We start from the raw sequence: 16,148 nt of genomic DNA on the forward strand, positions 1-16,148 counted from the left end.
ACCCCAGGCAGTGTCTGAATGTAACCGCTCTCTCTCTGGCTTATATCAAGGATCACTTCATAGAAACATTTTTCTCTTTTTATTGTACCTAACTCTAAGTAAGTGATTTTGTGAGGACTGTGTGAATTAATGCACAAACAGTGCTTTGCACAGAGCCTGGCAGGTGCTGAGTGCGTGCCCCAAAATGATAGTGAGGTCAACGGAGTTGTCATCGGGCTGTTTTTTTTTTTTCTACTTCCCCAACTTTTTTTTTTTTTTTAACCATTAATGTTTACTAATGGCCTGGCTCTACGTGCTAGGAGCTTTCTGCATTATCAATCTATGAAGGAGGTCTTATTGTCTCAGATTTGCAGATGAAGAATCAGAGAAGAGAGGGGAGATAACTTACCTGAGGTCACACATTTTAGTTGTATACCGCAGTAAATTTCCATGTTGATATAATATAGAATCAGTGTCCGGATCAAGTTGCAAGTCATTTCTAGCCCCCTGGCAAGCTCCCTCATGTTCCTTCCCAGTCAGTACCCTCCCAGAGCTAACGCTCTTCTCCTTTCTGCCACCATAGATGACTTGCTCCCATGATTGAACATCACATAAACGGAATTATACAGTTTTGGGATCTGACGTCTTTGTCTTCAGTGTGGGGCTCTTCTGGACTCTGTTTTCTTTCATTGGTCTATTCTTGTAATGCCACACCATGTTAATTTCTTAATCCCCAGTCCCTTTTAGGCTTTGTATGACTTGGAAGCTCTTTGGCAGTCTGAGATGATGTCATTACTTCCCAGAAACCCCTGCAGTGGGCCAAGGGCCACTGTGGTGGTCTAAGTACTGCCACTTAGCATCAGGGGTGTTGGGAATAGATTAGGGACACGTCGTACTCTCAATAATCTATCATGTCTCTTACCAACCAACCTCAAAGCCATGGCCTTGTAGAAGACTATGGGGCACTGTGTGTGTGTGTGTATGTGTGTGTGTGTGTAAAGACTCCACATTTCTGAAAGTTTCAGATAGACTCCTGAGGTTCTAAAGTCTCCCCAGGACTGTGGTACTCAGCGAGCCATTCCTGGAGGGACTCCCTCCTGAGGGCAGCCTGGCTGTGAGCATTCCTTGGGGATGGAGGTACAAGGGATAGATCGAAGTGACAGGGGGCGAAAGTCTTACTCTAAATCCTAAGGTGTAGTGTGGTTAGTGGCATCTTAGCTGCTACAAGCAGGTGTCTATCCTGGAAGGCGGCTGTAGAAGGGACCCCTCTTGAGGTGGGGGGTGATGGCCCCGTACCCCTCCAACCACTTGTCGCATGAGCCTCACTCTGCTTTGAAGAGGCCTCCTCACCCTACAGCATCCCGGTCCCACCCCGCCCAATAGACTCAGTTAGTGCAATATCAGTTTAGCAGGCAAGAGGCGTAGGTTCAATCTCTTTCCTGCCGGTAGCTTGCTATATAACCTTAGGCAAATCACAACCTCCCTCTGGTCCTCAGTATGCTTATTGAAGTGTTGGACTGGCTAGACTCTAACCAAGAACATTGATTCTTCAGCTTTCTGGGAGCTAAGACTTGTTCTCTGACCATCTCTTTTAGAATCACTACAGGGGGAAAAAAGGCATCACCAGGGGAGCTTATTTAACAATGCAGATTCCTGGGCCCTACCCCAAACTCACTAATCCAAATCTGGGGTGGAAAGGATTGTAGAAGGTTGCAAGAATCTACATTTCAACAAAGTGTCCAGGTGGTTCAGACATTCACTGCAGTTCAGGACTCCCCGAACCCACTCAAACATGAAGCCAGGGGCCCAGGCCTTGCCAGGAGAGCCATCAGCTCTCACCCTGCTGATCTGCACCTCCAGGCCTGAGACAGCCCTGCCCAGGGGTGCCCACCTGCCAGCAAGCATGGGCCTCAGAGCCAGTAGCCTGTAGGGGCCCTCGTTTGTTTGTGTCTGTGAGCCCAGAAGCAGATATTACCAAGGGCCTGACCTGGTGATCATATTTGCCAGTCATTTTAAGAGCTGGCGACAATGACTGTCATTGATCTCATTAAAAGTAAAGGTCGTGCACGAGTCCGCTTTCCCAGGCTGGATGGCGCCTCCCCAAGCCACAGAATGACTATTGATTGCCGGACCTTTATCGAAGGTTAATTGGATTTCAGTGAGTGTGTGTTTAAGATCCTGCCGAGGCTGAGGCTCAATTTAATTTGTGTGAAATTAGCCAAGAAAGAGGTGACAGAGACAGGAGTGTAGGGGCAGCAGGGACGGATGACTGGAGGTCTGGTGGGCAGACACCACTGTCTGTGAAGACTGCGGGTAGACCAGGGATGGGGCTTTAGAAGGGACATCAGCCTGGCTGTCCTAGAGATGTGGGATCCAGGGGGTGAGAGTGCTAGACCTCCTCAGTGGTTATGTGGACTGAGATCCAGTGCCCTGTCCTTGGGTGGTGCCCCTGGCGTGCAGTGCAGCCCCATCCTCGGGTGGTGCTCCTGGCGTGCAATGCAGCCCCGTCCTCGGGTGGTGCCCCTGGTGTGCAGTGCAGCCCCATCCTCGGGTGGTGCTCCTGGCGTGCAGTGCAGCCCCATCCTCGGGTGGTGCTCCTGGCGTGCAATGCAGCCCCGTCCTCGGGTGGTGCCCCTGGTGTGCAGTGCAGCCCCATCCTCGGGTGGTGCCCCTGGCGTGCAGTGCAGCCCCGTCCTCGGGTGGTGCCCCTGGCGTGCAGTGCAGCCCCATCCTCGGGTGGTGCTCCTGGCGTGCAGTGCAGCCAGGTCCTCGGGTGGTGCCCCTGGCGTGCAGTGCAGCCTGATCCTCGAGTGGTGCTCCTGGCGTGCACTGTCGCCCCGTCCTTGGGTGGTGCTCCTGGCGTGCAGTGCAGCCTCCAGAACCTGTCAGTTCACCTCTCCAGAGCCTCAGCCTCCATCTTGTGTCAGGGTTGCATGGGGATCTGGGAATTGAGCTGGTTCTTTTAAAGTGTTTCGATTAGGCCAGGCGCGGTGGCTCATGCCTCTAATCCCAGCACTTTGGGAGGCCAAGGCAGGCGGATAACCTGAGGTCAGGACTTTGAGACCAGCCTGACCAACATGGTGAAACCCCATCTCTACTAAAAATACAAAATTAGCCTGGCATGGTGGTGCATGCCTGTAATCCCAGCTACTTGGGAGGCTGAGACAGGAGAATCGCTTGAACCCAGGAAGAAGAGGTTTCAATGAGCTAAGATCACGCCATTGCACTCCAGCCTGGGCAACAAGAGCAAAACTCTGTCTCAAAAAAAATGTATTTCAATTAATCCTTCTTCCTTCTTTTTCAAGACCCCCAGGTCTCATTTTCAGAGGTGCCAGGGTCCCTCAGTTTCTGAGCCTGCTTGGGGCTCAACAGTAATAATTTTAAAGCTCTCCCATTGCCAGCTTAGGGGTCCATGTTTTCTAGCCGGCCAAGTCACTTCTCAGTAGCTCCCTGCCGCAAACACCATTTTGCTTATCTCATTTTGTCTTCTGTTGTTGCGTCTCTACTCTCTTCTTGTGGTAGGGTCTTTTCCTTTTTCACGACTTTTTGAGTGACTTTAGTGGGGTTCATGAAGGAGTGGAGTCAATGGCCTGGGTTCCCCCTGCCATGCTTAGCCAGAGTCCTTGCTATGCTTCTTCTAGTAGTTCTAAATTCCATTCCGTGTCATTGCAGGAGCAGTGAAAGGGTCTCACGTTTGCTTTCAGCAAATGTTTTATTGAGCAGCTGCCATGAGCAAGCACTGAGGGCACATGCTATAATGGAGGGGGGGTGCTGGCGGGGCTTCACAGAGGTTGCATGCTGGGTGGAAAGAGCAGAGGGTTTCAAAGTTAAAGGCTCCTGAGACTGTGTATTGGCTAGTGCCCTTGGGCAAGCGACGTCCTCTGAGTCTGAGTTTTCTCATCTATGCAGTTGGAGAGAGAACATTACTTACTGCATAGGGTGTGAACTTTGCAAGCTGTGAAGTTCTGTAAAAATAATGTTATTATTACTTATAATTCATGAGATCATGATTCACAGAAGCATGTCTTCCTCCATAGGATCTTTGAGAACACTCTTTGCTCCTTTTCCTGCCTGCTTACCTCTATTTTCTCAGTACAAAGCCTTGGAATTGGATAATAGTCATCCATTAAGCATATGGTGAACCACCCCCCCAACTATAAAAGCCATGCGGAGGTTTCTACCTTTCCCCTTGTTTCTACCATCACCACCTCCAGTTGACTAGGGAATTTGCATTTTGGCTCAGTGTCATTTTTCCCCTGCTGGGCCTGTCTGTCTCTCTGGTAGAAGATGGCCAGACCAATGCTGAGCAGCTGCAGAGGCATGAAGACCTTCCACCAAAATCACCAGAGGAAAACATCTCCTTCCATTGTCCATCCTTTCATAGCTTCTTGCACCAAATCTTTAAAAGAGCTCAGGGATATTAGAGGGGTCCAGGTGGGTGAGATGGGTTCCTGGAAGTGTATTTCCTCAACAGCAAAGGTGTCAGGAGTGGGTAACTGTTCAGTGGAGTTGGCCTTCCTAGGTTCAGGTGCTCGGCTCTGCTACTTACAAGCTTTGCTGCCTTGGCAAGGCTACTCACCCTTTTGAAGCCACAGTTTTCTTTTAAAGTGGGATATAAGAGAGTAACCCACTGGGTCATTTGACAACTGGAACAGAAAGCTTGGCATGGTGCCAGGCCCAGCATACGTGCTCATCACCTGTTGAATTATGCTGAATTCCACCCCTTGGAATTCTGTGGTGTCCAATGGTGCTAGCTGTACACTGTGTGCCAAAAGATGGGGGAGCAAGTATGGAAGAAACCCTTTCCCCATTTTTCATATTGACCCAGCTAAGGTGGAAAGCTAGGAAAGTATTTCTTTGGACTGAGTTGTTGTCCAAGGCCAGAGATGCCACATGTCTGCAGCTTTTCCTCCCTTTCTTGGTGTCTTCCTGTAGCCAAGGCCCCTGGGACCCCTCCCACCTGCTCTGATATCAGGGTATGACTTTAATGAGTGTCTCTGGCCAGAGAGACTCATTAAACACCCCATGCTGTGGCTCTCTGTGATGTGCCTTTTCAGGCCTATCCTAGAGAAGCTTTCAGTAGGTGCCTAGAAGCTCCAAAATTAGAGTAACATCCCAGTTTCCTGTGATTTTACTCAGCACCTCTTTCTATTTTTTTTTTTTTTTTTTAATATAGGCTCTCGCCCAGGCTGGGGTGCAGTGGCATGATCTAAACTCACTGCAGCCTGGATCTCATCAGGCTCAGGTGATCTTCCTACCTCAGCCTCAGGAGTAGCTAGGGACTACAGGTGTGCGCCACCATGCCTAGGTAATTTTTGTATTTCTTATAGAGACAAGAGTTTCGCCATGTTGCCCAGACTGGTCTCGAACTCCTGGGCTCAAGCCATCTGCCTGCCTTGGCCTCACAAAGCCCCTCTTCTTTCTTCCTCACTACCCCTGCTGACACCATGTGTGTTCAGAGGTTCCCAGCACCCTTGCGTTCAGAGACGCCACTTCAGCGTTTGTTAGTCCAAGATTGCCACACCCATGGATAAGTTTGGATTCCATGCTGGGCAGCTGTTTTTAGTCTAAGGTTTACAAATCCCAAAGGTGGTTCCTGGGGACAGGGGTGGAGATTATGGTAAAATGCTCTAGGGCCAGCATCGGTGGCCCATACCTATAATCCCAGTGCTTGGGACAGGGCTGAAGTGGGAGGATCACTTGAGGCCAAGAGTTTAAGACCATCCCATCCTCGGCAACATAGTGAGACCTTGTCTCCTTGTCCCTACAAAAAAAAAAAAAAAAAAAAATAGCTGGGTGTGGTGGCACATGCCTGTAATCCCAGTCACTCTGGAGGGTGAGGTGGGAGGATCATCTGAACCCAGGTGATTGGGCCTGCAGTGAGCTGCGATGGTGCCATCGCACTTCAGCCTGGGCTGCAGAGTAAGACCCTGTGCTTGCTTGTTTGTTTGTTTTTTTTAAAGTGCTAGGTCTGGTCTAGTATTTCAAGCTGTTACGCCTCAAGAAGGTTGGGCAGAATGTGGGGGAAAGACAGAGTTTGAATGATTAACCTCCTTATAGTTAATATCAGGCTACTCATCAATATCCTGCAACACCAACCCCATTTCCTTCAGAGATCTTGGCCTTTCTTTTAAGACGCCCCCCAGAAACATAAATAGACTTTCTCTCGAGGGTGGGAATAAATTAATCCATGTAATTATAGAATAATTAAAGTACTTTTAACCAATTCAGGTTTTGAGCAAAGTCCAAAAATAACTCCTTGATTTAAATATTATTTACTAAATTAATTCTTTACTCAGTCTTTTTATAGATTCCTGGGTTTTTTCCCTCTCCCTACTGTTAGAGAATAAAGGCATTGCATAATAACTGAAATCACTTAACGTGAATGGCACAGTCTTTTTATGTGGAACAATTAAAAGATTTCTCATTGACTTTCTTTTTCTAAATGGCACACCTTGCCGCCTTCTGGGGTTGGAGTGGGGTGGTGTTTAGAAGTCTTTGGTGCAGCCTCTGTCTCCAGGAAGAGCTTCCGTGTGAGTGGAGAGGCAGGATAGCAGTGCGATTGAGGCCTGTTCTCTGGAGCCACTGCCCCTGGGTTTAGACTAACTGCCGACGAAGAGACCAAACTTTGTATTTTATGTCCTGATTCCCTCACTTGTTTACTGCAGAGAATGGCAGTGAGTGCTGAATCTGTCAGTGTGAAGTGCCTGGCATGGTGCTGGAATAGTGTGTTAGCTATCATTATCTGTCATACTGGACCCCTTCAACTTCAATGGGGATGGCACCAGGTTCAAGACACCAAGGAAGAGACAGTGAATGAAACATACAGTTTGTTTGGGGGAACTTACAAGACAGTTCAGTGGTGGCAGGCTGGACAGGAAAACTACCACCACTTGTAAAAAGCGTGCAGGATATGCCACAGTTTCATTTAGTACCCTGTCCTCAGCAACCTCCAGCTAGCAACCACATTTCTTTCTTTCTTTCTTTCTTTCTTTCTTTCTTTCTTTCTTTCTTTCTTTCTTTCTTTCTTTCTTTCTTTCTTTCTTTCTCTCTTTCTCTCTTTCTCTCTTTCTCTCTTTCTCTCTTTCTCTCTCTCTCTCTCTCTCTCTCTCTCTCTCTCTCTCTTTCTCTCTCTCTCTCTCTCTCTCTCTCTCTCTCTCTCTCTCTCTCTCTTCTCTCTCTCTCTCTCTCTCTCTCTCTCTCTCTCTCTCTCTCTCTCTCTCCCCTCCCTCCCTCCCTCCCTCCCTCCCTTCCTTCCTTCCTTCCTTCCTTCCTTCTTTCTTTAATATGGAGTCTCGCTCTGTTGCTAGGCTGGAATACAGTGGCTCGATCTTGGCTCACTGCAACCTCCGCCTCCCGGGTTCAAGTGATTCCCCTACCTCAGCCTCCTGAGTAACTGGGACTACAGGCACCCACCACCACACCTGGCTAATTTTTTGTATTTTAGTAGAGACGGGGTTTCACCTTGTTGTTTAGGATGGTCTCCATCTCCTGACCTGGTGATCTGCCTGCCTCAGCCTCCCAAAGTGCTGGGCTTATTGGTGTGAGCCACCATGCCTGGTGCAACCTGCATTTCTGAAGTTAAGTCAGATGTGTCTGCTATATGGGTCTGCTTAAGTTATTACTGTCGGGTGTGTCTATCATGCACCATTCTAAAAAGATGGTACTTCCTGTCATTATGCAGATGCCACCGTTCACAGGGCATGGGGCAGTGTTAGGGACACAGTGATCTGTTCTTAAGCAAGACAACAATATATTATAGAAGGGAGATGGTTGTGTGCACAGTAATTTCCTTAGGTTTCTCCTCAATGCCTCTGAGTAGGAGGGAGCTGGTTTCTCTCTTCTGGGAAACTCAGTTCCTAGAAAGAATAACACAACTCTAAGAGATGTAGAGATAAGTCATCCAATACTTAGAAATAAGGCCAGGAGAGCGTGGTACGGCATTCTTGGGCGTTGGTCAACCGGCTCCCTAGAGGATTTTTTTTAATATCTAGGGAAATGTACTTTTGTTTCACTTTGCTATTGACAATTAATTTAAGGCTCAGACTGATCGTACATCAACTTGAAGATCTTATCCAGCAGAGATGCAAATAATTTCTGTCTAGCATAAAAGATAACCCCAAAGGTTATGACTTTGTTTATACCTCATAGAATAGTAACCAGTTTTCTAGCGAATCCAGAAACCTTAGTCTCTTTTTCCTGTTTCAGTGCTCATAAACACCCACTTCCTCAAAATTCTCTTGAACCAGCTCTACATCTTACTTGCCTCCTTATTTATTTATTTTGAGACGGAGTTTCACTCTTGTTGCCCAGGCTGGAGTGCAGTGGTGCGATCTTGGCTCACTGCAACTTCTGCCTCCTGGGTTCAAGTGACTCTTCTACCTCAGCCTCCTGAGTAGCTAGAACCATATGCATGATCCACCATACCTGGCTGAATTTTTAGTTTTTTGTAGAGATGGGGTGTTGTTGTGTTGCCCAGGCTTGTCTCAAACTCCTGTCCTTAAGTAATCATCCCTCCTAAGCCTCCCAAAGTGCTGGGGTTATAGCTGTGGGCCACTGTGCCTGGCACACATTCTGTATTTATGTGAGCCATGCTTTAAACTTTGAAAATTATGCCTTGAGAGTGATAATGGGTATGTATTTTTTCCTCTGTTAAAAATGATAACCTACTGCATCAAAAAAAAAAAAAAAACTTTGGTGTGTGTCTTATAGTGTGTTAAGTGCTTTCTCTTATGTGATCCTATTTTGACATTGAATCTCAAGGTTGCTCTGTGAGCAAGTAGAGCAGGTGGGGTTAGTCCCACGTAGCTGCTAAGGGAACTTGGACCCAGTCTAAGAAGGGAGGTGCCTTATCCCCAGGTCTCCATGCCCAAAGTGACAGAACCATGCCATTGGCAGGAACTCCCCCTCCTGTTTCTGTCTATCCTGGCGAAATCTGGTTAAAGCACACATTAGGAACAGCCCCCAAATGGAAAGACACCAGGTAGAGGCAGGTGGATTGGGGGTGTTGAGGTGGAGCAGGCCACTCTGGTGGCTTTTCTCATGTGGATATGAGCAGCAGTTGTCATCCACCACCCTCCCCAACCCCACCAGCAGCAGCTTGCTCCTCAGGGGCAAGAGCTCCCCCATCCTAAGCCCCTAGACCCCTAGGAGCCATCTTTCAATGTAGTAATAGGGAGCCCAGAGTGATTAGCAACATTTCAGAAAACTTAAGGGACATCATACATCTCCCCATGACAGGTCTGCCCAGACTAAATGAAATGTCGTTTCTTTCCTTTTTTGGCTGGAATTCTGTCAGCTCAGTCTGGCTGCACTACTTATCTTGGGCTGATCAGGAGCCCTGATTGGACCTTATATGCATCCTTGACAAATAAAAATGAATGATTACTTAATAAATGCAATTGGTTTGACAGATACAGCCTTTCAAAGCATGGCTCTATGGAGCTTCGAAGAGCCTCACAGAAGAGGTTCTTGGTGGCATCGAGGTGGGGACTGACTTGCTGTCCCCCCGAGGACCAGCCCTGGCTGAGGGCCCCCTCTCCAAGGAAGCAGACAGTGGTGGCCCTGGGGCATCTGGCATCTCAGCCTGAGACTGAGAACTTGACCTGGGGCAAGGTCCTGCTCCTAGTGCCAGACATCGAGTACTGGAATGTCTGTTTCACCCCAGGAAAATGACAGGTGCTGGAGGGCTGGCATAGTATTGGGCACAGTGTCTTACTTGTCTTCACCTTTTAAAAACGTACAATGAAAGCTAGTCTGCTCACCTTCCAGGGGTGTTACGGGGAATCAGTAATGACAACCACAGGAGCACTTCTGAGAGTCGCCAGGGCACAGCACCATGGCCTTCTCATTTACCTTCACAGTGACCCTGAGGGTGGCACTATTATTATTTCCATTTTACTGAAGCTGAGGGAAGAAGCAACTTGTTGAAGGTCACAAAGCTCAATTGAAAAGTGCAGAAGTGGGTGCAAGCCAGCGTAGACTAGCAGTGACTAAAAGGCTGCCAGGTCAGCTGGTATGAATCTTGGCTCAACCCTCGTCTGGCCATGAGTAAGGTAAACCTTGATGACTCAATTTCTCATCTGCAAAATGAAGATCATAATTGTCCTTACTTTTTGGGGCCTAATGAAGATGTCAGCTATTGTTGCTCAAGTAGTGTCATTCTTGATGCTTTAATTTGGGGCAAATTATAATCGATTGGTGTTCAGAGGAGATTAATGGGGTTAGAATAAGCATCGGGCGAGGAACCACAGCATTTTAGGAAAACAGGGCTGAGGGTCTCACGTTGAACGTGGATTCGTAGTCACATGTTTGCCACTGTTACAAGCAAGTGGATACATAATAGAGCCAGTCTATGGTCCATAAATTATGCCTCAATAAAGCTGTTTAACAAAGCAGGGCGAGTCCCTGCTATCTTGGGAGTATATGATAGTGGGATAGATGGTCATTAATCAAATGATCACACAAATAGTGTGCTGGTGCCCTGAAAGGAAAGGACTTTGAGAGCGTGTGGTGAGAGAATCTCATTTGCCTGGGAGGTTGGGGGGCTTCCCCAGAGAGGTGATGCTGAGTCAGATGGGAAGGAAGAGAGGGGGTAAGCCAGGTGAAGGGGAGATGGCAGGAACGTTCCTGGCAGAAGGAATAGCATGTGCAAAGGCCCTGAGGCTGGAAAGCACAGGCATTGTTGGGGAAGAGAAAGAGTGAATGTGGCTGGAATGTCAGTATGGTGTGAGATTAGACCAGGCAGGAGGGAGGGGCTGGTCAGGTAGGACTTAGCAGGCTGGGGGAAAGAGGTGAATTTTTAAGATCCCAATCCTGTTTTCCCCACCCTTGGGCCCCAGCTCCTCTCCTCTTTGAGCAGGATAGGTTTGTTAATGACCATGGGGTCACACTGAGGTCAAGAGGGTTGCCAAGGACAGCTTGTGTCCTGGGGTGTCAGCTTTCTGGGTCAAGCATCTCTTTGTCCCCTGGAAACCTGTCGACAGACCCTCTATGGGCCCAGGTCTGGCACTATGCAGCAGCTGTTCTGTAGCTGGGAAGAGGCTTTTAGCTTTAATAAAAAAAGGACTATAGATAAGAAGACTGCCTCGTCAGGGAGAGCTGCAGTGACAGGATGATTTAAATGGCTTCTCTAGTGTCATTTCTTCTGTGCAGACATCATAAATCAGATCAGCATTGGGCTCTGGCAGGGAGGGGAGCAGGGAGACGGGCTTGTGGCTCTGGGTCTACCTGGCACAGGCCTGGAGCAGGTGGGGCAACCCTAGAGGAGGTGGCGCGGTCACCTGCTCCTGCTCCTCAGCCCCCCGCCCTGTTCTTTGGAGAAGGGGTGAGTGGAATGGCTCCCCTGACTCTGCTTTGCAGCTCATTCTTAGCTTTGGGGGAAAAGATGGAGAAGGAATGATAAAAGGGTATGGAGGAGGGAAATGGGGGATGTGTGGAGGGGCGGGTGTGGGAGTGGAGAGCACAGTTCTCCCACCTAATCATGTGCTAACATCTCCTTGGAACTTTCAAAAATACTGGTGCCTTGTACCACCCACATGGTTTCATGATTCTAAGGTGCAGCTAAAGTTAAGAAGTCTTAAACTCAAAAAGTATGTCATCTCAAACCATCACTCCCAACGCTACCGCTCCGGCCCGCCCATTTTCTCTGTTCTCCCTTTAAAAGTGACCACACTGGGAGACCAGATAGAAGTCCCTGAGATAGATGTGAATGGAGAGGCGCTCCCACCTGCCTCCCTTCTCTTTCAGATCTCGCGCTACCTGGGCAAGATATACAGTGAGATGATCTTTGTCAATGGCTTTGTGCACTGCGATCCCCACCCTGGCAACGTGCTGGTGCGGAAGCACCGGGGCACGGGAAAGGCGGAGATTGTCCTGTTGGACCATGGGCTTTACCAGGTAGAAGGGGCCTTTATCACCCAGCCCCGGGGCTTCTGGGGTTGGGGTCTGCCCACCACTCTAATTAGCAGCAGAACAGGGAGGGGAATAGCAAGGGTAGCTGGAAAGCGCCCTGCCCTCTCCCTTGGAGCTGCCATGTTGTGCAAGTCACTGTTACAGAGCTCTCAGAGCTTCAGCTTCCTCCTCATGAAGGTGAGGTTGACGGCACCCCCTTTGCAGGCTATTTTGAGGAGTAGACAGAAAGAGATTTGTATATTAGATTGTACTTTCCCGTGGAACTCCAGACCAGCAAGGATCCTCAGGAGTAAGCTGTCCTCTGCATGAGCTGGGACTTCAGCGGGAAGGAATAACCACATGTTCAGGCCCAGTGAGAACATACTACCTATTGGGAAAGGAGGCAGGCAGCTCACAGTGGCTGGAGGGCCTCAGACTGTGTCCTCAGGATGCAGATTTGGTTCAAAGGAGCCATGAGCACCTTCTTGGAAGTTGGGAAGTTCACTGCCAATCTGGACCCCAGGGCCTGGCTTGATTCTGTGAGGCAGATGGTCCCGAGGGAGGTTTCCCTAGGGGATTCTGCTTCTCTGAGGGCCTGATCTCATGTCTTCTGAAAGGCTTAACGAAGAAGAATGCATTAGTTTAGGGTAGGCTAGCTGTTTTCACTCGTGGCCCCAAAATGAACGAAGGCCCAGATACAACAGAGGCTTAATTGCTTGCTCACCTGCCAGTCCTTGATGGGTGGAGGAGGCTGCCAGGCTCTGCCTCCCAAGCCTCACCAGAGATGATGATGTTGGCAGCTGGCAGAGGGGTGAGGGCTTGGAGGAGTGTGCGTGGAAAGTTTCTGAGGGCGGGACCCAGAAGAGGAGCTTCTGCCACTTTCCATCATTTGGGCTCACGCTGAGGACCACATCTAACTTTGAGGGAGGCTGAGAAAGTAGCGTGTCACCTGGGAAGAAGAGGAGAATGTAGACTTTGGTGGGCAGTTAACAGTCTCTGCCACTCAGGGTCGCTTTGAACTTGAGCCTTCAGGGATGGCAGAGCTCTGGGGGAGAAGCAGATGCCATGGGAAGGCCCAGTCCTCATTGTCCTCTTTTGCCATGGTTAGCATCAGCCAGGGATTTGGGCCTTCGGTGGGGAGACGAGGCTCAGGTCTCACCACTGCTGCCTCCACCCTAGGTGCTCACGGAAGAGTTCCGCCTGAATTACTGCCACCTCTGGCAGTCTCTGATCTGGACTGACATGGAGAGAGTGAAGGAGTACAGCCAGCGCCTGGGAGCCGGGGATCTCTACCCCTTATTTGCCTGCATGCTGACAGCGAGGTCGTGGGACTCGGTCAACAGAGGCATCAGCCAAGCTCCCATCACTGCCACTGAGGTAGGGGCCCCTCCAGGTCCTGCCTCTTCCTAAATGCAGGAGGCAGGGCTAGGGGTGGACTGTGGACCCCTTTCAAGCAGGGTCTGGGTGTCTAGACTGGTGGGCTGTGTGGGGGGAGAGGGGAAGAATTGGAGCTATATGGGACAAGAAGAGAAAGACAAGGGGAAATAGTGCCCTGGATGGGAGGAGGGGAAGGGGATGATACTTCCCTCTCTCCCCTCCAACCCTTCTCAGTCTAGAGTAGAAACAGGGTCACATTAACTGTAATAACTCAGACTTCTGTGACTTTAGCTCTGACCTGCTCACACTAGATTCCAGGCTTTCACCACGTTCTCCCATAGGACCTCTGGGAATCCTTAGGGACCATCTCTTAAATACGTCCGAAGTACTTCTGCTGTGCCCTGCCTGGCACTGTCTCCCATCACGTGGCTCCTCTAAGGCGCCAAGCTGAGAGGGCCCTTCACTTCTCAGGTGTCACTCAAGCAGGGGTGCTCATCTCATTGTCTAGAGACTTTTTAGTGAAACAGCTTTTTGTTTGTTTATTGAGACAGGGTCTCGCTTTGTTACCCAGGCTGTAGTGCAGTGGCGTATCAGCTCACTGCAACCTTCTCTTCCTGGGTTCAAATGATTCTCCTGTCTCAGCTTCCCGAGTAGCTGGGATTACAGGTGCACATCACCATGCCCAGCTAATTTTTGTGTTTTTGGTAGAGACAGGGTTTCGCCATGTTGGCCAGGCTAAAGCAGCTTTTTAATGGTCTTTATTTGTAGCTTATTTCTCCATTTCACCTAGACAGGAGTCTCATGGAGTCTGGGCTAGGAGACAGATCAGGAGCATCTCTACCTGGTACTCATACGCACCTCTGCTTGCATGACAGAGGCTTATGGGGGCCAGCTCATTCCTCCTGGCTCAGGGTGGGCCCTCTTCCAGGAGGCCTTTCCAGCTCCACAGAATTGGCTGCTGTCTCACAGCCAAACCCGGTTAGACTTGCCGGTATCCATGTGGGGGATGGCCTTGGGCTCCAGCTGAGGCCCCTGCTCACCATAAGGGACAGGGTCTTGCTTGTGCAGCCAGAAAGCCCTGGGCTCCAGCACTTCCTTCTCCTGACGGCGTGACCTTGGGTGGTCCTCGTGACCTCTTTGAGCCTCAAAGTAAGCTGCTTACCCTGTAAGCTGCTTTGTGATAATGCAGCTTTGGATTCTCAAATGATGTAATCAAAGAGGCCATCTCTCCCCATCTTTCTCGGCTCCACTTTCCTCCAGGTTGGCTTCCTTCTCCAGCAAGCTTAGTGGCAAGGGTGACCACCAATTGCTTTCGGCTTCTATAGCCTTGAAGCCCATCATCTCAAAGGAAGAGAGACAATTTTCCTCTTTTGTAAAATAGGGATGATAAGGATGATTTCTGCTTTCTTGATAGGGCATGTAAAGTGCCTACCTGTAGTTCCTGAAGTTCGTTCATTTGACAAGCATTTGTTTTCATTGGGCTGTGGGTAGGAGCTGAGGATCCCATGATGAACAGGCAGACAGGCCTTCTGTGTAATTTACACTTTGGTTGAGGGAGACAGACAGTAAACAAGTGAACAAACAGGTGAATGGAATAATTGCAGGTTGTCAGTGCCTTGGAGGAAACAAGCAGTGTGCTGTGAGTAAGGGGGCAGGGCAGCACTTGGAGAAGACCTGGCTTGAGGAGGTGACATTTAAGCTGAGGCTCAAAGGACAAGAAAGACACCAGTTCCAGGAAGAGCTTGAAGGACACATTCCAGGTGCACTCAGGCCTAGAGGAAAGAAAGCGTTTGGTATGGGCCAGAGTGTGATGAGCAGGATGGTGGGATGAGAAGACTGAGGAGGCTGGGTGCAGTGGCTCACGCCTGTAATCCCAGCACTTTGGGAAGCCGAGGTAGATGGATCACGAAGTCAGGAGTTCGAGACCAGTCTGGTTAATATGGTGAAACCCTGTCTCTACTAAAAATACAAAAATTAGCCAGGCATGGTGGCTCACGCCTGTAGTCCCAGCTGCTCGGGAGGCTGAGGTAGAAGAATCACTTGAATCCGGGAGGCGGAGGTTGCAGTGAGCCAAGATCGTGCCACTGCACTGCAGCCTGGGTGACAGAGCAAGACTCTGTCTCAAAAAAAAAAAAAAAGATTGAGGAGTTGTAGGCAGGAAGATCATCACACAGGGTCTTAAAAGCCACAGGAAGATGTTCCAGTTAATTTTTAGTACAAAACAATGCCTTTGATAGGCTCTGAGCAGAAAAGGGAGATTCCAGGCTTGCTCTTTTTAAGTATCTCTCTTGAGTAGGGTAAGATGAGTGGTGGTGATCATTTAGGAGCCTGGGCCAGGACTCCAGGTTGAGAGATGATAGGAGCGCAGACTATACCAGTGGCAACAGAGATGGAGAGAGGCAGTGGAGCCCAAGTGTGTTTTGGAAGTAAGATTGGGTTTCTGTAGGATTGGAGGTGGAGAGGAGGGAAAGGGCAGGGTCAAGGCTGTATCACAGCTTTTTGGGTTGTTTTATGGTGGGGGATGGTGCTACTTCCTGTCATAGGGAAAACTGGGAAGAACATATTTGTGGTGGGGGTAGTCAGCAGTTCTCTTGAGCAGGTAGGATGTCATGGGCAGCTAACACGGGAGTTCACAAAAGAGGTCTAGACTTAAGATACAAATTTTGGAGTCTTCAGGGTGAGGTGACATTTAAAGCCTCAGGCCTGGATGAGGTCACACGGCATGTACTAGGTCCTCGGTATATATTTGTTTTTATTAACTAAGATATAATTTTATTTATGCATTTTTTTTTTGTTTTGAGACAGAGTCTCACTCTGTTGCCCAGGCTGGAGTGCAGTGGCGCAATCTTGGCTCACTGCCACCTTTGCCTCCCAGGTTCAAGTGATTCTCGTACCTCAGC

At 49.2% G+C, this 16,148-nt stretch overlaps 1 protein-coding gene across 15 annotated transcripts in view; it reads left to right on the plus strand.

Annotated features, from left to right (window-relative positions):
- The window catches only part of ADCK1 (aarF domain containing kinase 1), a 152,060-nt gene that overhangs the window by 115,458 nt on the left and 20,454 nt on the right, over positions 1-16,148 (plus strand). For 13 of the 15 annotated variants that reach the window (XM_078335522.1, XM_035261183.3, XM_035261185.3 and 10 more), the window contains 2 exons: positions 11,728-11,877; positions 13,051-13,248. The exons of 1 other annotated variant lie outside the window; for it this stretch is intronic. In XM_078335522.1, the coding sequence (XP_078191648.1) occupies positions 11,728-11,877; positions 13,051-13,248 (348 nt within the window). The remainder of the gene's footprint in view (positions 1-11,727; positions 11,878-13,050; positions 13,249-16,148) is intronic. One more of the 15 variants, XM_035261187.3, reaches the window with a different exon arrangement.

This window comes from Callithrix jacchus, chromosome 8, assembly GCF_049354715.1.
Source record: "Callithrix jacchus isolate 240 chromosome 8, calJac240_pri, whole genome shotgun sequence".
Taxonomy (NCBI): domain Eukaryota; kingdom Metazoa; phylum Chordata; class Mammalia; order Primates; family Cebidae; genus Callithrix; species Callithrix jacchus.